The following is a 27,433-nucleotide window of genomic DNA, read 5'->3' as shown; positions in this document are numbered from 1 at the left end:
CACGTTTGTCCTTAAATAAAATAGTAAATATACAAGACAACTTGTCTTTTAGTAGTAAGTAAGCAAACAAAGGCTCCTAATTTAGCTGCTGACATATGCAGTAACATATTGTGTCATTTTCCATTCTATCATTTTGTTATAAAGTTATAAAGGACAAGTGGTAGACAATTAATAGTTAATCTACTTCTTCATTTACTGTTAAAGGCCTACTGAAATGACATTTTTTTATTTAAACGGGGATAGCAGATCCATTCTATGTGTCATACTTGATCATTTTGCGATATTGCCATATTTTTGCTGAAAGGATTTAGTAGAGAACAAGGACGATAAAGTTTGCAACTTTTGGTCGCTGATAAAAAAAAGCCTTGCCTATACCGGAAGTAGCGTGACATCACAGGAGGAAGGACTCCTCACATTTCCCCATTTTTTACAATGCAGCGAGAGAGATTCAGACCGAGAAAGCAACGATTACCCCATTAATTTGAGGGAGGATGAAAGATTTGTGGACGAGGAAAGTGAGAGTGAAGGACTAGAGAGGCAGTGCAGGACGTATCTTTTTTCGCTCTGACCGTAACATAGGCACAAGGGTTCATTGGATTCCACACTTTCTCCTTTTTCTATTGTGGATCACGGATTTGTATTTTAAACCACCTCGGATACTATATCCTCTTGAAAATGAGAGTCGAGAACGCAAAATGGACATTCACAGTGACTTTTATCTCCACCACAATACATCGGCGAAGCTCTTTAGCTACTGAGCTAACGTGATAGCATCGGGCTCAAATGCAGATAGAAACAAAATAAATAAACCCCTGACTGGAAGGATAGACAGAAAATCAACAATACTATTAAACCATGGACATGTAAATACACGGTTAGTAATTTCCAGCTTGGCGAAGCTTAACAATGCTGTTGCTAACGACGCCATTGAAGCTAACATAGCTACGGGACGGCGGCGGCGGCGGGCGTTGTAGCTTTCGCCGACACCCCGGCCGCCATCAGAGTCGGCAAGAAACATATATTTCCCCAAAGTTACGTATTTGACATGCCCATAGCGACACGCACGTACGGGCAAGCGATCAAATGTTTGGAAGCCAAAGCTGTACTCACGGTAGCGCGTCTGCTATCCATCTCAAAGTCCTCCTGGTTGTGTTGCTGTAGTCCACCGCTAATACACCGATCGCACCCACAGCTTTCTTCTTTGCAGTCTCCATTGTTCATTAAACAAATTGCAGAAGATTCACCAACACAGATGTCCAGAATACTGTGGAATTTTGGGATGGAAACAAAGCTTTTTTGTATTGGATTCAAAGGGTCCGAATACTTCCGTATCAACCATTGACGTCACGCGCATACGTCATCATATCTAGACGTTTTCAACTGGAAGTGTGGCGGGAAATTTAAAATTGCACTTTATAAGTTAACCCAGCCGTATTGGCATGTGTTGCAATGTTAAGATTTCATCATTGATATATATACTATCAGACTGCGTGGTCGGTAGTAGTGGGTTTCAGTAGGCCTTTAATATATGCTTACTTTCTCTTTTAACATGTTCTATCTTCACTTCTGTTAAAATGTAATAATCAGTTATTATTCTGTTGTTTGATACTTTACATTAGTTTTGGATGATACCACAAATTTGGGTATCAATCCGATACCAAGTCGTTACAGAATCATACATTGGTCATATTCAAAGTCCTCATGTGTCCAGGGACATATTTCCTGAGTTTATAAACAAAGTATACATTTAAAAAAAACGAAAGATGTTGTGATGCCGGTACTTTACAGAGGCGGTATAGTACCGAATATGATGCATTAGTATCCCGGTACTATACTAATACCGGTATACCGTAAGATTCGTGGATGAGGAAAGTGAGAGTGAAGGACTAGAGGGCAGTGGAAGCGATACAGATAGGGAAGATGCTGTGAGAGGTGGGTGGGACCTGATATTCAGCTGGGAATGACTAAAACAGTAAATAAACACAAGACATATATATACTCTATTAGCCACAACACAACCAGGCTTGTATTTAATATGCCACAAATTAATCCTGCATAAGAAACACCTCCCCCCTTCCTTTCCATATAACCCACCAATACAACTCAAACACCCGCACAACACACTCAATCCCACAGCCCAAAGTACCGTTCACTTCCGCAAAGTTCATACAGCACATATATTTCCCCGAAGTCCCCAAAGTTACGTACGTGACATGCACATAGCGGCACGCACGTACGGGCAAGCGATCAAATGTTTGGAAACCGCAGCTGCGTACTCACGGTAGCGCGTATTCAACTCAAAGTCCTCCTGGTAAGAGTCTCTGTTGTCCCAGTTCTCCACAGGCCAATGGTAAAGCTTGACTGTCAGCTTTCGGGAATGTAAACAATGGAACACCGGCTACGTGTTTGTGTTACTGCAGCCCGCCGCTAATACACCGCTTCCCACCTACAGCTTTCTTTTTTGCTGTCTCCATTGTTCATTAAACAAATTGCAAAAGATTCACCAACACAGATGTCCAGAATACTGTGGAATTTTGCGATAAAAACAGACGACTTAATAGCTGGCCACAATGCTGTCCCAAAATGTCCGCTACAGTCCGTGACGTCACGCGCAGGCGTCATCATACCGAGACGTTTTCAGCAGGATATTTCGCGGGAAATTTAAAATTGCACTTTACTAATCTAACCCGGCCGTATTGGCATGTGTTGCAATGTTAAGATTTCATCATTGATATATAAACTATCAGACTGCGTGGTCGGTAGTAGTGGGTTTCAGTAGGCCTTTAAATATCTACAACATGCATTTGACAGAGTACAAGAACAACTTTGCTATTTTCAACTGGTTTTAAATAATATATGTGGCTTTTCACACACACAAGTGAATGCAAGGCATACTTGCTCAACAGCCATACAGGTCACACTGAGGGTGGGGTGTAAACAACTTTAACACTGTTACAAATATGCGCCACACTGTGAACCCACACTAAACAAGAATGACAAACACATTTAGGGAGAACATACGCACCGTAACACAGCATAAACACAACAGAACAAATACCCAGAACCCCTTGCAGCACTAACTCTTCCGGGACGCTATAATATACACCCCACGCTACCCCCTATAACCCCGCCCACCTCAACCTCCTCATGCTCTCTCAGGTGAGAGCATGTCCCAAATTCCAAGCTGCTGTTTTGAGGCATGTTAAAAAAAAATAAGGCACTTTGTGACTTCAATAATAAATATGGCAGTGCCATGTTGGCACTTTTTTCCATAACTTGAGTTGATTTATTTTGGAAAACCTTGTTTCATTGGTTAATGCATCCAGCGGGGCATCACAACAAAATTAGGCATAATAACGTGTTAATTCCACGACTGTATATATCGGTAACGGTTGATATCGGAATCGGTAATTAAGAGTTGGACAATATCGGAGTATCGGATATGGGCAAAAAAGCCATTATAGGACATCTCTATTTTAAACCGTAACAAGTGGCTCTTGTGCAAAAGTTGCATCAATTGTGTTTATTTTATTTATTCCGTATTTCCCCAAAATGTAAGTACTTTTCAAAGTTTGAAAACAGAATGCATCAATCGGTAAAAAAAACCGTATTTGCAAGCATTCCCAGCACTGATATGTAAGTAATTTATGGAACAAATTCATCCAAGGCCGTTCTCCATATGCCCTTGTTACATTTTTTAAGGCTGCATTCTGAGGGCTCTAGGAAGCCGACAAAGCCTTGCATTGAAGGAGGCCTGTCGTGAGGACTTGTACAACCCTCACTTTCATTGGCAGCCGCATTACCTCTCGCTCTCATTATCTCTCACCGCCTTGCTGTCAGTCGCTCGCTCCACGCCTCTGCGACGGCGTCGTCCGGGAACGCTGCCAATCCTGATGACTTTCGATGCCGAGTCCTTGGCTTGGCAAAAATAGGAGCGAAAAGATTTGCGCTCGATAATCCCGGACCCGGGCCCGAACTACCTTCTCGGCCGTTGTCACGAGCGGCGTTGACGGCTCGACACTAAGTAGGCAGGCCGCCTGAAAGGCAGGGTCATTGCTAATGTATTAAATAAAGTGGCTCCACGCCGCACGGAGCATTTGTAATCCATAAGGCCTACATACACCAGGTATCGCCTATCAAACGTAATCCCAGATGCCTTAAACGTCCTTTGCCTCGGATTTGGGAAATAATAAAAATCCATCAGCACAAAGGGAAGCTGACAAGGTGACATCATGAAGCAAAGTAGTGGAAATGTAGCATTCTAAATCCAAACCATGTTCGACAGTCTTTTACATTTATATTTGGCTCAATGGACAAATGCCATTTTCAAATATGCACTAACATTATTTCCATAATCCCAGTATGTTATGATTCGATGGGGACTTGTATGGTGGCTGTTGGATGTTTTGATGGGATTAATTTAGCGATAATGGAAGTGTGCCAATTTTGTTTAAAAGGCGCAATAATGCAGCTCTTAATTGTACATCAAACTGTCCACTTACAGCCTCGTAAATACACTTTATGACGTTAGATTAAAAGGGTTTCCTTGCATGTACTTTAATTAAGTGTGTCACATCAACAGCCAATGAAAACGGGTTTTATTATAGTGTGTTTAACATCACTATTAACACTGTGTTAATACAGTTTTTAAATACTAATTATAAGGAAATATTTTATTTATAGTAGGCTCCAGAACAACTGTAACACCCTAATAAAACAATCAATGCAAATAATAGATTGATGGATGCATGGATTATACATTATATTATACATGTTATACAGGTAAATGTTACATGTGTATATTTAGACTTAGACTTCCTTTTTATTGTCATTCAAATTTGAACTTTACAGCACAGATAAGAACGAAATTTCGTTACATAAGCTCATGGTAGTGCAGGATAAAAAAAGCAATAAGGTGCATATATATATATATATATATATATATATATATATATATATATATATATATATATATATATATATATATATATATATATATATATATATATATATATATATATATATATATATATATATATAATAAATAAATATATATAAATAAATAAATAGATTACTGTAAAGATAAATATATTGCACTTTTCCACATGCGTCCACATTTATGGATGCATGTTATATTGTCTTTTTTATTCTAGCGAGTTAATCCATTTTGGGGGGAGTGGAGGGGATAATTGAATTACGATGCGTTCAAGAGTCTTACGGCCTGAGGGAAGAAGCTGTTACAGAACCTGGAGGTTCTGCTTCGGAGGCTGCGGAACCTCTTTCTAGAGTCCAGCAGTGAAAACAGTCCTTAGTGGGGGTGGGAGGAGTCTTTGCAGATTTTCTGAGCCCTGGTCAGGCAGCGGCTTTTTGCGATCTCCTGGATAGGAGTAAGAGGAGTCCTGATGATCTTTGATGATGTATATGTCTTACATTTTAATATTTTTTAGCGTTATGTAAGTCCATTATTTTTTTGAAAGACAGCATATTTTTTAAGTTACTTTAATAAATTACAATAAACCTTTTACCACCGTTGACTTAAACATTAAATTTAAATAGTTGTCTGTCGCATACGTTGCAAAAACCTATAGGAAAAAATTAAAAACTGTTAGTCAAGGTAAATATACTTATTTAGGATATACTGTCTTTTCAAGAAACACAAACTAAAATGTGGAATGCAATACATAAAAGAAAACATGCCAACAGAACAAGATCAAGATCATTCACACAAGTAAAATATTTTGATGGCATTGCTTGAGTCCTGTTTTTGTTATGTTTACCTATTTTGTCACATGACTCCAACTTTTACCTGAATTACCTTGCATATATATTACTGGCTGAGAAGCATTATTTATGTTTATTGCACTTGTGGAACCCTGGTTGATGTGATGCTGCCATGCTTTCATTTTTAAGGTTATTTTGCAATGAACAGGAAGTTACTGTGTGCATATATTAATGTTGTGTTACGAGACAGTTAGTGCTAATAAGGACGTTAACAATACGACACATCAACATAAATGAACCAATTTTTCACAGAAAAACCCCCTTGGGTCTTAAATTCTATGTCGACAAGTGTGGTTGGTTATGGTTTTAATTTATTTCAAACATGCATTTACAATATGGCATGTCAGCTTTGACTTTAAAGGGAACTGCACTTTCTTGGGGGATTTTGCCTATCATTCACAACCCTTATGAGAAACAAGAACGCAGAAGTATTTTGTCAATGCATTTTAACTCGTAAATAAAAGTCAGCTAACAACGGGGCTAATCACAGCCAAGTATTAGCTTGGTGAATATTGTTATTGTAAACGCTAACGTTCAGTTCAGTTTCAGTTCAGTTTCAGTTTATTTCGAACATGCATACGATACAATGTAATGCATCACATATTTCTAGTTGTTTCATTACAGCATGTCCGAAAAGGAGTAGGAAAAAACTGAGCTTTTCATACCATAGCAATTTTATCGAATGTCCTTGTTCTCTGTAACAGAACAGTGAATAAATAATAAATAAATAAATAATATACCATAGTAAGCAAACAAATCTTAAATACAAAAATAGTCTTTATCTCAAAAAAATTATGTTTATCATAATTATTGTTCTGTATACTTAGTGAACACTTGTAGTTTGAACAGTCTCTTAAACTGAATCATATTGGTGCTTTGTTTGATTTCTTTGGTTAATCCATTCCATAATTTAATTCCACAAACGGATATGCTAAAGTTTTAAGTGTTGTACGGGCATACAAATCTTTTAAATTTGATTTTCCTCTAAGGTTTTATTTCTCCTCTTTTGTTGAGAAGACTTGTTGTACATTTTTGGGTAACAGGCTATGGTTTGCTTTGTATATAATTTTAGCTGTTTGCAAATGCACCAAATTGTTGAGTTTTAATATTTTTGATTCAATAAATAAAGGGTTTGTATGTTCTCTATAACCAATATTATGTAATATTTTAACAGATCTTTTTTGTAACATGTTAGGTAACTACTACACTGATCACAGAGAAGTAACTCGCTTATTCTCATATACTGACATCATCAGCCGGGGAGCGTTGATTTACGAGTTAGAATGTATTAAAAAAAAGAACATATGTGCGCTTGTCTCACATAAAGATTGTGAACGATAGACAACATTTCGGAAAAAAATGCAGCTCCCCTTTAAGCGGGCACATTTTAGAAATAAGAATATGGTGTACTACATGGGTGTCCAAAGTGCGGCCCGGGGGCCATTTGTGGCCCGCAGGTCATTTTTTAACGGCCCCACGGTACATTTTAAAAATACGAATGAAAAAAATTAAAAACATGATAAGTGGTATAAAAGAGCAAACAGGTGAATGCAATGTTTACTCTAATTGTGGTGCGGACCAAGCCTGGCGACAGGTGACTGCTCGGTTGCTAGGCAGAATTCGTAGGATTATGATAAACCGATGAAACATTTCTATGGAACAACAATGTTCAACAATAATTTTTCCAGGCTTTCCGTCATGTTTTTTTTTCTTCCATTTATCATCGTGGTGTTACCTTTTCTGGGGACTTTGTTCATGAGGGGCGGCGTGGCGAAGTTGGTAGAGTGGCTGTGCCAGCAATCGGAGTGTTGCTGGTTACTGGGGTTCAATCCCCACCTTCTACCATCCTAGTCACGTCCGTTGTGTCCTTGGGCAAGACACTTCACCCTTGCTCCTGATGGCTGCTGGTTAGCGCCTTGCATGGCAGCTCCCGCCATCAGTGTGTGAATGTGTGTGTGAATGGGTGAATGTGGAAATACTGTCAAAGCGCTTTGAGTACCTTGAAGGTAGAAAAGCGCTATACAAGTATAACCCATTTATCATTATTATTATAATAACACAAAGCTGCCATGCAGGCTGTTTCTTTCTTTAAAAAATAATAATAAATCAAAATCAATGTCATTATGAATTATTGACCTATTCAAGGCTCCAATTACGTCACATCTGAGATATTTTTGGGGAAAATGTTGCATATTTTGTGTTTGCCATATAAAAAACTGAGCTGTTTTTCATAAAGAAGGGCCTAAAACGAACAACAATAAAACGTATAATTGACGGATAGATCTGAAGTTGATCTCGAGATTATTGTGTTAAAAGTAAACCGTAAAAAAAGATATATATATAATTTATGTTTTAACACTATAGTTATTTGGATCCCCAATAATTTTAGTGTGATTTGTTTTTAAGTGTCTTTGCTAAAAAAATAATAATTAATTAAAATCAATGTTGTTATGAGTTATTGATCTTTTTAAGGCTCCAATTATTATATAATCTCAAATATTCTATTTAAAATTTTATTGTGTGAAAATATTGCATGGTTTGTATTTTTTCCATAAAAAAACAGGGTTTTCTTTGACAACAAGAGCATACAACTTAAATCTTTAAAACCGTTTTATTGACAGATAGACCTAATGTTGATCTAGAGATTTAAAAATTGAATAATAATAAAAAATAATAATAATGAATAATGACACATTTTTTATATTTTTTTGACCAAAACCCTTTGGGATCCCCGAGATCAAGCCTGAGTGGAGGCCTAAATGTATATTTTTTACACATATATTGTATTGGTTTTTAAAAGAAAAAATATCAAAATGGCCCCCGCTTGCTTTGATTTTTCAGAATGCAAATTTCATCGGTGGAAAAAGTTTGGACACCCCTGGTGTACTAGGACTTGATCATATTGTCCACATACAAAGGTTGTCAATGGACTCTTTTTCGTATTTGCAGGCACCAGCACGCCCCCAGGCATCTCTGCAACCGCTGTCCCCAGCATAGGCGGCCCCATCGGAGTAAATGGATTCAGCGCCCTGGCGCCCCAAAGCAACGGGCAACACACGTCGGAGCCCATCTACACCAACGGCATTCACCCGTACCCAGGTGAGTTTGCAGCCACGGTGTGTCGTCTTTATAGCAATGACAACATCACCTGATTAACGATGTGTCACCGGTGACAGGTTGAGTTGTGTCACATGCTTCGTTTTAACGTTGACAGGAGGTCCCCCGGCCCCCTACTTTACCCTCCAGTGACATGTATTTTTGATTTGAAGCGTTTTAAGCTTCAGGGGCCAGGCAACCGAGTCTTTGGCAGATTTCTGAGCGGCCGACCCCACTATGATGATGAATCCATCATTTCATCCTTCAATCCATTCTGGTTAATTTGACGTGTGTCAGCCTGTCCTCGGCTCCTTGATGCTGTCTGGGAATGATTCCTGGAGGAGTGACAGGACTCGTACTCCCCCGTGTGCGCATTATGCAAAGAGAGTGGCCATTGTAATCAACTACAAAGTGGTTTGTTTGGCACCTTATTAATATTTGATGCAAACATCTGGGTCGAACAGGCAATTTTGAAGAACTGAGCGAGATGACATTCCAAATATCCGCCATCTCTCGGTGGGATCTTGCACCCCCCAATGGGTCCCTGCAGTAGATTTTGCCAAATTTCCACAAAATGCTGCCGTTCACTTTCAACTAGCCACGGGTAAAGTTTGGAACGCCAACTGGTTGGCATGAGGTTTGTGGGCGGGTTGGCAATCATTGTGGCATGAGACCATACAGCAGGGGTGTCCAAAGTGTGGACCGGGGGCCATTTGCGGCCCGCAGGTCATTTTTTAACGGCCCCACGGCACATTTTAAAAATATGATTAAAAAAAAAAAAAAAAGTGTTATTTAAAGAGCAAACAGGTGAAATGTAACAAGGAAATGTAGCAATGTTTACTCTAATCACTCAAAGCTGCCATGCAGGCTGTTTCTTTCTTTAAAAAAAAAATAATGAGTCAAAATCAATGTCATTATGATTTATTGACCTATTCAATGCTCCAATTACGTCACATTAAATATTTAGAGATATTTTTTGGGGAAAATGTTGCATATTTTGTGTTTGCCATGTAAAAAAACGAGCTGTTTTTTTTTAAAGAAGGGCCTAAAACGAACAAACAAAAAGCATAAACAACAATAAAAACTTATAATTGACGGATATATCTGAGGTTGATCTTGAGATTATTGTGTTAAAAGTAAACAGTAAAAAAAAAATATATATATATATATATATATATATATATATATATATATATATATATATATATATATATATATATATATATATATATATATAATTAATTTTTTAACACTTTAATGAGTAGGACCCTTTTGGATCCCCTACAATTTTAGTGTGATTAGTTTTTAAGTGTCATTGCTCAAAAAATAATAATGAATTAAAATCAATGGTGTTATTGACCTTTTTAAGGCTCCAATTTTTATCCATCCATCCATCCATCCATTTTGTACCGCTTATTCCCTTCAGGGTCGCGGGGGGGCACTGGAGCCTATCTCAGGTAGAATCGGGCGGAAGGCGGGGTACACCCTGGACAAGTCGCCACCTCATCGCAGTCCAATTATTATATAATCTCAAATATACCACTTAAAAAATTTATTGGGTGAAAATATTGCATATTTTGTGTTTTTTTAATTAAAAAAAGGGTTTTCTTTGACAAAAAGAGCATACAATTTAAATCTTTAAAAAATGTAATATTGACAGATAGACCTAATGTTGATCTAGAGATTTAAAAACTTGAATAATAACACAAATAATAATACTGAATAATGACACATTTTTTATATTTTTTAGACCAAAACCCTTTGGGGTCCCCGGGATCAAGCCTGAGTGGAAGCCTAAATGTATATTTTTTATACATATATTGTATTGTTTTTTAAAATAAAAATATCAAAATGGCCCCTGCTAGCTTTGATTTTTCAATGTGCGGCCCTCAGTGGAAAAAGTTTGGACACCCCTGCCATACAGTAAAAGTGCATTACGGCGCCGAAATAGTCAAGCTCATTCTTGCTGTGCAAAAGGCGCAAACACTGCTGAGTTAGGTCTAGTACACAGAAATATTTTCTAAATCTGATAAGATGTTTTTTCATCTGAAACATACCCCTCACATGGAGATGAAAAAAATCAGGCATTGAGCAGTTTTGATTGATGTGTATGGTTTGCTTCGATAATTTCAATAATAACACATCAACACAGCACACACGTAGGGCTTGGCAATATGGTTGAATATTGTATCACGATAAGGTTATATTGGTCAATATTAATAATTGTTTATATTTTTTATCCAAAAACCTGACATACTGACTTTTCCTGTTTTATTGACAATTTATTGGCGCTCTACAGCACTCATTTTCAGTTTCTCTTCTCAGTCAGTGCAAAGAATCAACCGCAAGACAACAAAATGTGATGCTGTTACATGACTGGCTGTTAGTGTGTTACTCCCACTGATCCGTGATCACTTCTTGCGGTTACCCAAAAGTGAATGCCACGTAACCAACCTTGCTAGACAACTGCCAGTTCCTTCCAACAAAAAAGAAAAAAAAAATTTGAACATTTTATTTACATTTTTTTTAATTGATATCGATTACGTGTCTATCGCGATATATGTGAATATTGTTTTATCGCCCAGCCCTACAAACAACAATTCTGTCTGACAACAACGATCTAAACTAGAGTGCTCCAATACCAAAATATTGCGTGAAAAAACACAGTCTAACAAAATCAAAGAAAAACAAACCTAGCAACCGTCATAACACAGACCGGAACAACAGGCAATATACACAACCCAAAACCAGTGACGTTGGCACATTGTGTAATTTGTAAAATAAAAAAAAGAATACAATCATTTGCAAATCTTTTTCAACTTATTTTCAATTGAATAGACTGCAAAGACAAGATATTTAATGTTCGAACTGAGAAACTTTTTTTTTTTGTGTGCAAATAATCATTAATTTTGAATTTAATGGCAGCAACATATTGCAAAAAAGTTGGCACAGGGGCATGTTTACCACTGTGTTACATGGCCTTTCCTTTTAACAACACTCGGTAAATGTTTGGGAACTGAGGAGACACATTTTTGAAGCTTTTCAGGTGGAATTATTTCCCATTCTTTCTTGATGTACAGCTTAAGTTCTTTAACAGTCCGGGGTCTCCGTTGTGGTATTTTAAGCTTCATATTGCGCCACACATTTTCAATGGGAGACAGGTCTGGACTACAGGCAGGCCAGTCTAGTACCCGCACTCTTTTACTATGAAGCCACGCTGTTGTAACACGCGGCTTGCTGAAATAAGCAGGGGCGTCCATGATAACGTTGCTTGGATGGCAACATATTTTGCTCCAAAACTTGTATTTTGTAGAGGACGTACAGAAGGAAGAACTATTTTGAAAAAAGACTCTCAAAGTGGAAACACATTGGCAGATCATTGCATTGACAATTTAGCCTCCTGAAGACCAGCGTTCACTGCAGTACTGACAGGGCTATTTTTTTTCTGAAATGTGTAACTCTGACAAAAGAAGTAAACCAAAAAACAATTGTCTACTACATACTGCAAGATGCTGCTTATCAAAATAAGAATAATTGCATACTTGCCAACCCTCCCGGTTTTACCAGGAGACTCCCGGAATTCAGCGCCTCTCCCGATAACCTCCCGGAAGAAATGTTCTCCCGATAAACTCCTGGAATTCCGCCGGAGCTGGAGGCCACGCCCCCTCCAGCTCAATGCGGACCTGAGTGGGGACAGCGGCGACAGTCTGTTTTCACGTCCGCTTTCCCACAATATAAACAGCGTGCCTGCCCAATCACGTTATAACTGTAGAATGACCGAGGGCGAGTTCTTGGTTTCTTATGTGGGTTTATTGTTAGGCAGTTTCATTAACGTCCTCCCAGCGCGGTAACAACACACAACAACAGCAGTCACGTTTTCGTCTACCGTAAAGCAGTTTGTCTGCCGTAAACAGCAATGTTGTGACACTCTTAAACAGGACAATACCATGCCATCTACTGGATAGCCTCCGGAACACTGAAATTCAAGTATTTATTTTATTTATATGTATAATAAAATAAATATATATAGCCAGAATTCACTGAAAGTGAAGTATTTCATACATATATATATGAAATACTCGAGTTGGTGAATTCTAGCTGTAAATATACTCCTCCCCTCTTAACCACGCCCCCCACCAACAACCACAACCCCCGCCCCGCCCCCGCCCCACCCCCGACCACGCCCATATCCTCCCCATTTTGAGGTTTTGTATTAGTGTTTCTAAAAATAGATATACCGGCCCCCAGACACACTTTTTTCTCAAAATGTGGTCCCCTGAGTCAAAATAATTGCCCAGGCCCGCTTTAGAGAGTTGTTCCGTATGGTACCATTTGTACTTTTTCACAGTCTAAACCACACTGAAACATCTGTGCTGCTGAGCGGAAACAGATCCTGCCTTGACAACTCTCCATACCCTCTTTGTTTCCCACCTGCCCCTGCCTCTCTTGCAGCACAGAGTCCGACGGTGGCCGACCCTCTCCAGCAGGCTTACGCCGGCGTCCAACACTACGCAGGTGAGCCTCCTCCTGTTACTCCAATCCCTCTCTCTCTTTCTGTCTGTACCTGTCACACTATGACAAGTAAAGATAGCTGTAATTACCACCAGATTAGGCTACTTTACATTAGGATTTTTGCGACACACACACACACACACGTGTTATAAGTCCCCAAATACACAAAGAATCTGACTTGTCAAAGCCAACGTGAGAAACGACTTTCTTGCTGTCTGACATCAGCCCTCATTAAAATACTAAGTCTTCCCTAACGCTTACTTTGTTGCATCAAATATGAAAAAGGCAGATGCGAGAAATCCCCCTGCTTGTTCTTGCTTCATCTATCCCCACTTTCGCAACAGCAGCCTACCCTGCCGCCTATGCGCCAATCAGCCAAGCGTTCCCACAGCAACCGACCATCATCCCCCAGCAACAGAGGGAAGGTAAGAGCGAGCGAACCACCCAAGATAAAAAGGTGATAATTGCCATGTTCCATTCTAATGTTGCTGCGCCGCTTTGAATTAGCGACAGAAGGCAAGGTGGGGGGAAAAAGGCTCCGCATTTAAAGAACATTAACGCGGAAACGAAAAGTTACTCTGTCATTATTCAAAAAGCGCACTAATTCAAACTTGGACTGCTTAATCAGTCCATTACAGTGTGTTTAAGTGGTTATAAATATTCATCAGATTAATTATCGGCATGCATAATCATTCGGCGCCATTCCTAGAGTAAGAGTGCTCAGTCATGCGGGCCTTGGCATCAGATGTAATAAAGCAAAAAAAAAAAAAAAAAAAGGCTATGTGCTGACGTTAAATTACTCTTTTTGACATTGTTACCCACATCTCAATTATTCATTTGTATGATTGCATTTGGGATAGTTTAGCGCGGCATGAATAATCCATAGGAGCGATGAATGAAATGAAGTGGTATCATAGCAGGGGATGTCGGGGTCACTGTCCAGAACTAGAACTTTATGAAGACAGAATCCATCTTTATCACATGGGCATCATAATGCATTGTTATTTAAAGGCCTACTGAAATGATTTGTTTTTATTTAAACGGGGATAGCAGATCCATTCTATGTGTCATACTTGATCATTTCGCGATATCGCCATATTTTTGCTGAAAGGATTTAGTAGGGAACATCGACGATAAAGTTCACAATTTTGGTCGCTGATCAAAAAAAGCCTTGCCTGTACCGGAAGTAGCGTGACGTCACAGGTTGAAGAGATCCTCACATCTGCACATTGTTTTCAATCATGGACGCCAGCAGCGTGAGCGATTCGGACCGAGAAAGCGACGATTACCCCATTAATTTGAGCGAGGATGAAAGATTTGTGGATGAGGAAAGTGAGAGTGAAGGATTAGAGGGCAGTAGAAGCGATTCAGATAGGGAAGATGCTGTGAGAGGCGGGTGGGACCTGATATTCAGCTGGGAATGACTAAAACAGTAAATAAACACAAGACACATACATACTCTACTAGCCACAACACAACCAGGCTTATATTTAATATGCCACAAATGAATCCTACATAACAAACACCTCCCCCCTCCCGTCCATATAACCCGCCAATACAAATTAAACACCCGCACAACACACTCAATCCCACAGCCCAAAGTACTGTTCACCTCCGCAAAGTTCATACAGCACATATATTTCCCCAAAGTTACGTACGTGACATGCACATAGCGGCGCGCACGTACGGGCAAGCGATCAAATGTTTGGAAGCCGCAGCTGCGTACTCATGGTACCGCGTATCCAACTCAAAGTCCTCCTGGTAAGAGTCTCTGTTGTCCCATCTCCACAAGCATGCGTATCCAACTCAAAGTCCTCCTGGTAAGAGTCTATGTTGTCCCAGTTCTCCACAGGCCAATGGTAAAGCTTGACTGTCATCGTTCGGGAATGTAAACAATGAAACACCGGCTACGACGTAGCCGCTACGTGTTTGTGTTGCTGCAGCTGGCCGCTAATACACCGCTTCCCACCTACAGCTTTCTTCTTTGCTATCTCCATTGTTCATTAAACAAATTGCAAAAGATTCACCAACACAGATGTCCAGAATACTGTGGAATTTTGCGATGAAAACAGACGACTTAATAGCTGGCTACAATGGTGTCCCAAAATGTCCGCTACAATCCGTGACGTCACGCGCAAACGTCATCATACCGAGTTGTTTTCAGCAGGATATTTCGCGGGAAATTTAAAATTGCACTTTACTAATCTAACCCGGCCGTATTGGCATGTGTTGCAATGTTAAGATGTCATCATTGATTTATAAACTATCAGACTGCGTGGTCGGTAGTAGTGGGTTTCAGTAGGCCTTTAACTTCCCCTTCACTTCTTTAGCGGAAATTCACACACCCGGCAAAACATGGCTAACGCAAATGAAAACGAGGCGTTTGTTTCAAAGAAAAAAAAAGTCTTGTCAGCTGTTTGGATTTGCAGCAACAGATGTGACTGCACGCTGCAAAGTTTGTTTAAAAAAGACAGCAGCACAACAAACTTGGTCCAGCATCTGATATCGAAACGTTAAGCCAAAAGTGGGAAATTAAACTCTTTACAAGGCGAACAAGAACAGCCACTAAAAATCAGCTTACTGTGGAGGAATGATTTACACAAGGTGCCATGTATGATAAGAAAGCAGCATAGTGGAAAACGATCGCACGAAGATAAAGATGCGGTGCCCATCATACACTTGAAAAGTCTATTTTTATCCACCGATTAAAACTATAGTCATCTCAATGCTACATTTAGATATGTTTTTTTTCAAGACAGAAGATTTAAGTTAGTGCTTTATCGATCTCAAAGTAGGATTGTATTTATTTTTACAGAAGTATTAAGACAGAAGTTTTGCCTTCAATAGGAAGCCTTAAAATAAATAATTTTGTTGGATTAGGACAATGCATATTGATCCACAAGAGCAAATGCATCACAGTAAATATGCCAGAATTACACCTAAAATTCATCTGTTTAGTTTTTTTATTTTTTATTATTATTTTCTATAAAGTTCAACTTATCAAAAAGAACCCACTTTATGATCAAATGTTTTGCTAAGAGTAAGATGCAGTGTCATTTCAAAATACTAGTTTTTGATCAAATAAAAGCAAATGTGTCATGTGTATTCATTAGCTTTAAAAAGTTAGGAAAAATAATTGGAAAAAAATCAAATTTTTTAGTGAAAAAAATCAAAGATTTTATTTTTACGCCTTGTTTCAATAGGACGCATACACAGAAGCTTGAGTTCAGAACTACAGCATTATATATAACATCTTTTTTTTGTTTGACTTGAACAATTATTTGGAATAAGTAACTTATTGGGACCATTTTTTTTAGAAACACTTTCCACAACATTGCAGTGTTGTAATAGCGGTATGGAGCAAGCTCAGCCAATATTCATTTTGAGCGATATTAAAGATCATCAGCGGTGATGAGTTTATTGTCAACGTTTCATGCTAACAGCTCAGAAGCTCTGCGGATTTCAAAGCGCATGCAGTGGTAGATAAAGCTGCTGGATGCTGACCGGTCAGGAGGTTGCCTACAGCCACAGCTGGCAATGGTGTGTTTTTTAACCTGGGTTTAATCAGAGTCTCCGGCGGTTATTTGCTTTTGTAGAACATGCATTTAGCGACTATGGGAGACTCACCAGTTCATTGAAAAGAGGCGGTAACACGTAGGATTTATGTATTGATGAAGTTGTAGTCTACAGAGACATTAAATCAGTGGTCCCCAACCTTTTTGTAGCTGCGGACCGGTCAACGCTTGAAAAATTTGTCCCACGGGTGGGTGGGGGTGGGGTTTTTTTTTCATATTTTTTTTTTTTTCATTTTTTTTTTTTCATAAAGAAATACAATCATGTGTGCTTACGGACTGTATCCCTACAGACTGTATTGATCTATATTGATATATAATATATATATTGTGTTTTTTATGTTGATTTAATAAAAATAAAAAATAAAAAATAAAAAATAAAAAATAAAATATATATATATATATATATATATATATATATATATATATATATATATATATATATATATATATATATATATATATATATATATATATATATATATGTATATATATATATATATATATATATATATATATATATATATATATATATATATATATATATATATATATATATATATACATATATATATATATATATATATATATGTATGTATATATTAATATATATATATATATATATATATATATATATATATATATATATGTATGTATATATATATATATATATATATATATATATATATATATATATATATATATATATATATATATATTAATATATACATACATATATATATATATATATATATATATATATATATATATATATATATACATGTATATATATATATATATATATATATATATATATATATATATATATATATATATATATATATATATATATATATATATATATATATATTTATTTTTTTAATTTATTATTATTTTTTTTAAATTTTATTTTATTTAATTTTTATTTTTTTAAATTTCTTGTGCGGTCCGCGGCCCGGTACCGGTCCGGTAGTTGGGGACCACTGCATTAAATAATACTGTTAGCAATAAGACGTGCACATAAATTATGTGCATTCAAGTAAAACATTTGAAAAATGTATGTGTATGACATTCTGTCAGTGAAATTGCATTTGTATTAAAATATAATTAACTGTGATCAATCAAAATGGTAAAGTACGGTTCATTAGATTCAAACAAATATATATAATTATTCGCCAGCACTAATATAAACCCATATTGTGAATAGCCCAGACAGTTATCACCTTTTTAATGACGTATATCTTGTCCATATTTGTTTGCTTCCCGTTTGTGGAACCATAACCATGTTGCATCTCCTCTCCTCCCCAGGGCCAGAGGGTTGCAACCTGTTTATTTATCACCTGCCCCAGGAATTCGGTGACGCCGAGCTCATGCAAATGTTCCTCCCTTTCGGCAACGTCATCTCTGCGAAGGTCTTCGTGGACAGAGCAACTAATCAGAGCAAATGTTTCGGTGAGCTACAGCGGAGTAGTTGGCGGCAGGGAAGGGGGGGTGTGGGGGAGGGTCTATTTGTAACACAAGCGGCGGCGTGTGTTTTGAAATCTTATCACGCCTCTTGTTTCCTCTCCTGCAATTAGTGTTTGGGTTTGCTTTTTCTTTTTAATTGCCAGTGTCTATCCTAATCAAGCTGCAATTAACATTTTTAGGGTGCCGTTTCGTGCCACTGAGCAAAAAGGGGGCGAGGAAGGAGACCGAGCCTTTTCATCAAACATGCAGAGGGGAGGGAGGGATCAGCACATAAAGCAACAATAATAATGTGTCACATCCTTTTACGCTCACCGTGGTAAAGCCCTAAACAAACATTTGCTGACGTATTAAAGTAAGTTGGATTGTAGATATTGAACAGGCCAAATCAATCAGTGAAATACACCACTAACACATGAAATAGTTCATGATTTGATAAATAGTTTACAAACACAATTAGAATTATACAGTATTAATAACGCAACAAGATTTTTTGAGCTCTCATGTCAGCAGGATCATACGCGGTAATTACCGTATTTTACTTAACTTTTACTTAAATTTAACAGATTTCCTTAAATAGTGGCTTCAGCTCTAATAGGTTCCATGTCACAATTGATTGTTGCCAACTTGAAAAAACTAAAGTGCGCACCTAAAGTTGGGAAAAATGATTGATTCTTCGTTGCATTTCGATTGAAACGTAGATGATTCTAAATCGATGGGCAAATGTCCGATTATCAATTACCGTATTTTCCGAACTATAAGGCGTACTTAAAATCCTTTTTTTCCCCTCAAACTCGACAGTGCGCCTTATAACCTGGTGCGCCTAATGTAAAGAATAATTCTGGTTTTGCTTACCGACCTCGAAGCAATTTTATTTGGTACATGGTGTAATGATAAGTGTGACCAGTAGATGGCAGTCAAACATAAGAGATAAGTGTAGACTGCACTATGATGGCAATATGACTCAAGTAAACAACACCAACATTTTATATGTCCCGTTGAAAATATAGAACATTACACACGGGCGCTCAAAAATCCATCAAAATGTTTTAGTACGACTTTGGTAAGCTATGAAGCCGCACCGCTTGATGGATTGTACTGTGCTTCAACATACAAGTATTATTATGGTGTGTGTATAAGGTATGACCTATTATCTGGCGTTTTGTTTCGCAATATAATGCAAAAGCAACTTTTCTTACCTTCTGGTACCTGCTGATCTGTATTTGGGATCTGCATAAATTAAATTTTGCGGGTCCGCTTTTGTAGTACGTGCCGACACCGTAGTCGATAAGCTTCTTCTTTTTCTCTATTTTCTTGTTATGGGACATTCATCCTCCGCTGTTGCCATTTCTAATATAAAGAAGTGTAAAGTTCTTACGTATATCTGTCAGTAAACTCGCCATGAAAGCACTAAAACATTTACATTATTCACCCAAGGAACTTTAGTTATTAGAGAGTTCCGGTCGGACGTTTTTTCACCGGACACATTGTTGTTGTTGTTGTTTCCGGATGAGGATATGCTGCTCCGTTATTGATTTAAGTAAAGTCTGAATGTCATTAAAACAGTTAGCTCCATCTTTTGACACTTCTTCCACTCCCGTCTTTGCAAGCTACACCGGTACAACAAAGATGACAGAGAGAAGATGCTGTCGAATGTGAGCCACGTAAACAAGACTGCCCACAAAACGTTGCTTCCGGAAGCGACTGTCAGAAAGCGGCTTGAAGATGATCTGTAAAACATAATCTATGCAACATTTTGACCATGTTATATAGACCACAAGGAAGTGTTTTATATTTAGAAAAAAAATTATAATAATATGACTCCTTTAATGCACCCTATATTCACCTTATATATGAAAAAAAGATCGAAAAGAGACCATTTATCGGCAGTGCGCCCTATGGTCCGGAAAATACAGTATTTATGTATGTCAAATAATGTAATACAGAAAGTCTTAAAATGCAGATCTAGTGCGAACACACGGAGGGAGAGAGGAGAGGACAAGCTATGCCAGCCGTGGCACTACACCCGTTTGAACGTGAAGTCGAGGAACAAGAAAATCATAAATGCTTTGTACATTTCAACACTGGAACCACGTCAGAGCAGAGAATAACCAGCTAAAAGAGGAAATCAGCAGGTAGATTAATAATTCAAGAGAGAGAATAATATCCACACAGTGCCACAACTCTGCCAGCCATAGATATGAATGGGAAGATAGTAGAAAGCACCTTCTTTAAGCTGCAAGTTCACGCCGACCGGGGGCAAGGTGTCCATGGTTTCAGAAGACGCGGAAATTACAAAAAAAAAAAAAAAAAACACGAAAAAACAACTAAGATGCGTGCTCGGCAAGGACAAACTTGTATTTATATAATATTGTGGCTTGCTGCTACAATTCTCTTGTATCTAGTCAGCATATATCTATGCTGTGCGCACTCACATCCAAAAAAACAGGAATGACGCAATACTCCATAATCAGCAACCACTGGAGGAGCCTTAACGTATCATTAATAATTAAACATAATACATGCACCAACATGTAATATACAATGTAATATTATACACTACGATAAAGAAGGATAAAACATTGATTTGCAATCAAATTGTAGCCCCTGAACTGTAGTGGTTGCTTGCTAAACGAGTCCCACCCTTAGCTGCACCTCACAATGTCACCACGATGAGCTTCTAATCTGGTGATAATCTTTGACTTGATATACCCATGTGTCGCTGGTGCCATTATAACATGACACCGTGCCTGAGGGGCAGACATGGAATGTGTAAAGATGGATTTCATGGTGGAAATGTAGTGTTTCTGTTTGCAGTATGAAGCCTTTTTGACATTGGAATAATTAGGGATTTAAAAAAGGACCCGATATTTGTCTCAGAAAGGGGGGAAGTACATTGGTGAGAGAGTTACCCACATACGCTCGCGGGCCAAGTTGCGGCCCGCCGGCGTGTTCAGTTTGGCCAGCGAGACGTCGACAGTATAATAAGGAATCTGGCCCGCGGGGTGCCTCCAACTTTATTTTAATATCTAACAGCATAAAAGCTGCATGTGTTCCGCCATCTCGTGGATAACGTGAGTAATTCAGGTTAATGAACTTGAATTTGACTTTGAAGTTGTTACAGCACAGCATTGTTATGTAAGACAAAATCTAAAAAAAAAAATTCCCACACATGGCGCAAATAAACTAACACAAAAAGTCAACACACATGGTCACACAACACTACCTGCTCACTGAACTTTGTGGATATAATAAAAAAAATGTCCAAACACAACACATAATTAGAAATTATATATATATATATATATATATATATATATATATATATATATATATATATATATATATATATATATATATATATATATATATATATATATTCTGCGTTGTGTTTTTTGTAGTGAGGCGCACACACCGGAGTTGAGTCTTGGAGGATTTATTCACCATTGTATTATTATTATTATTATTATTTTATTTATTATTATTATTATTTCCACATGTAAGCATACATAATTGAATTGAGTGAGCACTGACGCTCGGAGCTGTGGAGAGAGATCCTGTTTGCTGTGGACTGTGTGTGACGACCTGTTGTTTTTGTTTTTATTCAAAAAAAGGTGAATAAATCCTCCAAGACTCAACTCCGGTGTGTGCGCCTCACTACAAAATACACAACGCAGAACAGTGACTGTTATATATATATATATATATATATATATATATATATATATATATATATATATATATATATATATATATATATACTACCGTTCAAAAGTTTGGGGTCACATTGAAATGTCCTTATTTTTGAAGGAAAAGCACTGTACTTTTCAATGAAGATAACTTCAAACTAGTCTTAACTTTAAAGAAATACACTCTATACATTGCTAATGTGGTAAATGACTATTCTAGCTGCAAATGTCTGGTTTTTGGTGCAATATCTACATAGGTGTATAGAGGCCCATTTCCAGCAACTATCACTCCAGTGTTCTAATGGTACAATGTGTTTGCTCATTGGCTCAGAAGGCTAATTGATGATTAGAAAACCCTTGTGCAATCATGTTCACACATCTGAAAACAGTTTAGCTCGTTACAGAAGCTACAAAACTGACCTTCCTTTGAGCAGATTGAGTTTCTGGAGCATCACATTTGTGGGGTCAATTAAACGCTCAAAATGGCCAGAAAAAGAGAACTTTCATCTGAAACTCGACAGTCTATTCTTGTTCTTAGAAATTAAGGCTATTCCGCAAAATTGTTTGGGTGACCCCAAACTTTTGAACGGTAGTGTATATATTTATATATATATATATATATATATATATATATATATATATATATATATATATATATATATATATATATATATATATATATATATATATATATATATATATATATATATATATATTAGGGCTGCAATAACTAATCGATTAAAATCGATTATTAAAATAGTTGCCGATTAATTTAGTCATCGATTCGTTGGATCTATGCTATGCGCAGAGTTTATTTTTTATTTTTCTTATTTTTATTTTATTTTATTTTATTTATTTTTTTTTTTTAATTAACCTTTATTTATAAACTGCAACATGTACAAACAGCTGAAAAACAATAATCAAAATAAGTATGGTGCCAGTATGCTGTTTTTTTCCCAATAAAATACTGGATAGGATAGAAATGTAGTTTGTCTCTTTTATCCGATTATTAATCGATGAATCAAAGTAATAATCGTCAATTAATTAATTATCAAATTAATCGTTAGTTGCAGCCCTAATATATATATATATATATAAGTCATCTGCAATGCATAATGGGAAAAAGGCAAAATACTCTCTCCACACTAATCCATGTTTGCCACATTTTATCTGCTTGATATGTCTAAATGCTTACAAAACTTTTCATTTTTTATATATTCGGTATATTCATGCATCAAGATAAAGGAAATGTAAGCTTTGTTCACACAAATTCTGTACAAATTGGGGCCTCACAGCTGTAACGATAAAGTGAGACTCTTGAGTTTTTGTCTGCAAGGTAAACGCTGCATCTGAAGTGTCGAACAACATACTCGCTGGACAGCGACAATTGCTTTCAACACAACAGTGCAAAAGAAATGAGTGTTAAGCGTCACTAGTGCCTTCCACGCACCCACCATCCCGCCTAAGTCGCACCTCTGATACTGCCTCAGGGGGCGTACTTGAAGGTAAAATGAGTATGCATTATTGACATTGCTCTACATTTCTATCGCCATCAGCGTCCATACCCGCTGTTCTACCAAACATAGACCACCCTAATTAAAGAAAGCAGCATTCCACCATCCCTCCCTCCTTGTCTGACCTCCCACACAGCAGACCAGTTCATCAGGGTGGAGGCGGTGCAGGTGGAATCCATGAGCTTAAAGAGATAATAATAGACTTGTGTGGACCTTGCTGTTGATTCAGTTGGACAGCAGCACCCAGGAGAGAGGCCAGTAAGACTGCCGACATTGGCTTTCTTTCAACTTCTCTTCGACATGCCTGTCTATGAGGGAGGGAGGCGCTCTTCCAGCCATCTCTCACCACGTCCATCCTCCCTTCACTCTGTCCGTCACTCCACGGCAGACGGAGGACAACGGGGGCGGCGACCCATCAGCCTCCTCCAACCTCCCCCACTTGGAAGCTTGTAATTAAGATCAGGACTCGGAGAATAAAAGAAAAGACATAAAAACGTGCGCATTATTCTTCCTGAAGGTTTCTTTTCCTTTTAATAGCAGAAGCCTGGAGGCTTTTCTTGTAAGACATTAACAAAGTAGACTGAGGACTATGTACTTCCCTAGTCTAAAAAAAGGTATTTAAGAATATTTAATCCCGGTGTGTTGAAGTGTTTAAAGGGGCCCTATCATGCAAAATCTACTTTTCTTACCATCTGGTACCTGCTGTTGTGCATTTGGGATCTGAATAAATCCCGCAATAGTTTTATTGAAAGCGTGGAGGCATTGTGGAGGTATTTATAAAACAGTCTTGCCTTCCTATGTACTTCCTCCAAACGGTCCGTCACCAATTAGGAACATAGTCAACGGATTATCCATATATGGTATAAATCCACCCAAACTGCTTCGCGCACGTCCGCCATTTTTAGTTTGTGCATGCGCATCTGTCGTATAGACCAGTGGTCCCCAACCACCTGGCCGATTGGTACCGGGCCGCGCAAGAAATAAAATAAAAAAAAAAAAAAATTTTTTTTTTTTTTTTTTTTTAATTAAATCAACATAAAAAACACAATATATACAATATATATCAATATAGATCAATACAGTCTGCAGGGATACAGTCCGTATTTCTTTATGAAAAAAAAAAAAAAAAAATCCACCCCTCTCCCCGGTCCGTGGGACAAAATTTCAAGCGTTGACCGGTCCCCAGCTACAAAAAGGTTGGGGACCACTTGTATAGACGACAAAATGGCCAAGATACAACTCGAAGAACGTAAATACTGTTATTGGCTGTGTACCCAACTCAGGACACTATTCAAACCTCCAGTCGCACCTAAAGAAGTAAAAAGTACCTGGCTAACTTTTTTGTTTTGCAGAAAAGTGCCTTTAACTGTGAATAATTTGCTCCAAGTGTTTACAAAGAATAGTAGTCCTGCTTCACCTACACACGTTCACAAAAAGATGGTTCCCCAAAAAACTACTTTTAAATGCCGGCTCAGTGCCAATTATTTATGGGATGAGGAGGAGACAATGAAATGGTAACAGTAGTTTAAAAATGTGTGAATGATATGTATCTAGCTTAGCCTTCTACTATAAGACAATAGCATCACCGTGCTTTGGCAAAATGAAAAATTATTTAACTAAAAATGTAATGGGATCAGTGCCAACTCTGTTTGGCAATGGACAAGTCAATTATATATTTCGTTATTACATTCGCGATGTCGCTCGTAGTGCACCTTAAAGCCTCAAGCCTCTGTTTACAACGGATGGTGGTTGGTTGGTGTTAGTTTATTACGAACATGCAAACAATTACAATGTGATACATCACATGTTTCCAGCTGTTTCATTAAAGCATGCCAGAAAAGGAGTAGAAGGAAGTAGAACTTAGTTAATACTATCCCTTTTTGTATCAAAGAAGTTTTATCCCATTTGTTTTTTCTCTATTTGTAACAACAGTGAATAAATAAATGAGGAAATAAATGAGTTAATATACAAGTAAATAATTATCAAGTACAACAATTATTAAAGTTTTCATAAATAAATAGTAAAGTAATTTATGATTCACCTATGAGATGAATAAGACTATCAATTTTTTAAAAAATAAGGTTCAAGATGTTTATCTACAGTCGTCTTCTTTGTGAAAACACTTGTAGTTTGGACAGTTTATTACAAATAATTGTTTGACTTCCTCGCTTAATCCATTTCATAATTTGATTTCACATAATGATATACTAAAGGTTTTAAGTATTCTACTTGCACACAGATTTTTTAACTGCAATTTTTTTCTATGATTTTATTTCTCCTCTTTTGCTGAGAAGAATTGTTGTATATTCTTGGGTAGCAGGTCATAGTTTACTTTGTACATAATCTTAGCTGTTTGCAAATGCATCGAGTCACTGAAATTCAGTAATTTTGATTCAATAAAGGGTTCAAGTGTTCTCTACATCCAACATTATGTATTATTCTAACAAAACTTTTTTGTAACAGCGTTAGTGATTGAAGCATACCTTTATAGTGACTTCCCAATATTTCTAAACAAAAACTTAGATATGGTAACACTAGCAAGCAGTAGAGAATATGGAGTGATTTTTGGTCCAGAAAATATTCTGTCTTTTTCATTATTGACATGTTTCTTGCCACTTGATGTTGTATATTTTTTACATGAGATGTCCAGTTTATTTTATCATCTTTTACACCAATGTATGATTTATTTTACCCTTTCGATGTCTACGCCATATTTGCGTTTGACTTTCTCTTCTACTGTTACCGATTAGCATTTATTTAGTTTTACTGAGATTCAAAAACAGTCTGTTTTTATCAAACAATCTCTTTAATTTGCTCATTTATTGTCTTATATGTATTAGCTTCTGTGTGTTCTCTCCTGAACAAAGCAGAGTCATGAGAGTGTTTTACATGATATAGAAGAGAAAAGCCATTTATTGTCAATATACACATGTATACATCCAGGATCTAGCATTCAAAAAGTTAGACTCGGTAGAAGTTTAACCTTAGTCAGCGTATAGTTCCAAACCGGTACGTCAGCTGGGCTTCCTTCCTCGCAACAAACCACGGTGACGGGCTGATCTCGCTATAACATCTGGGATGTTGTGTTGTGGTGAAAGTCACTCAAAACAGATGGCTTTCGGTGGTCTTTGATGTCCGTAGTGCACAATTAAAAAAAAGAAAGCTAAAAAAAATAGGAAAACATTTTTGCCATGTAGGGGCGTGGTATGGAGAGGTTCATTTGCATCTAACAACTCTGACTCTCAAAACGAACTGATGTGAAAGGGAGTAAAAAAGTGGCTTGAAAATAGGTCTGTAAAACAACATATTTAAAAAATGTTCACCAAATAACCACAATTACATGTTATGTAGACCACAAGGAGGCGTTTTAAATGTAGTAAAAAAAAAAAAAAATCATCATACGACCTTTTTAAGGCCATTGTGTTGACCTATGATGTAAAACAGTACATACTGTATGTGTGCCAACGGAAATGGTGCTAGTAGACATTTTAAGACTTGTACAGACACAACAACTAACTTCACACTTAAATTGCAGGCTACTTCAAATGAGTGGAGGTTCCGTTTAAAAGGAGTTTTTCCTTACCGTCGTCGCCAAAGTGATTGCCTGTGTGGTGTTCTGATGCTTTTCTTGTATATTTGTAGACCTGATCGGTGTGTGAAGTATAGATTCTTCAAATCAAATACACTCAACCTTTCAAAAACCCTTACTGAAGATGTGTCTAAAAAAATGATTTGTAATCTGTTGTCATCTGAGACCATAACCTTCTATATAGATTTTCTAGAACATGGTTTTCTTCAAGGTTTC

General features: G+C 37.3%; 1 protein-coding gene across 6 annotated transcripts in view; it reads left to right on the top strand.

Moving 5' to 3' along the window:
• The window catches only part of celf6 (CUGBP Elav-like family member 6), a 439,773-nt gene that overhangs the window by 371,645 nt on the left and 40,695 nt on the right, over nucleotides 1–27,433 (top strand). For 5 of the 6 annotated variants that reach the window (XM_062023932.1, XM_062023933.1, XM_062023931.1 and 2 more), the window contains 4 exons: nucleotides 8,731–8,880; nucleotides 13,330–13,392; nucleotides 13,734–13,814; nucleotides 18,270–18,413. In XM_062023932.1, the coding sequence (XP_061879916.1) occupies nucleotides 8,731–8,880; nucleotides 13,330–13,392; nucleotides 13,734–13,814; nucleotides 18,270–18,413 (438 nt within the window). The remainder of the gene's footprint in view (nucleotides 1–8,730; nucleotides 8,881–13,329; nucleotides 13,393–13,733; nucleotides 13,815–18,269; nucleotides 18,414–27,433) is intronic. The other variant, XM_062023929.1, reaches the window with a different exon arrangement.

The sequence above is a fragment of the Entelurus aequoreus genome, linkage group LG02 (genome assembly GCF_033978785.1).
Source record: "Entelurus aequoreus isolate RoL-2023_Sb linkage group LG02, RoL_Eaeq_v1.1, whole genome shotgun sequence".
Classification (NCBI taxonomy): Eukaryota; Metazoa; Chordata; class Actinopteri; order Syngnathiformes; family Syngnathidae; genus Entelurus; species Entelurus aequoreus.
This window is presented reverse-complemented; position numbering and strand designations above follow the sequence as displayed.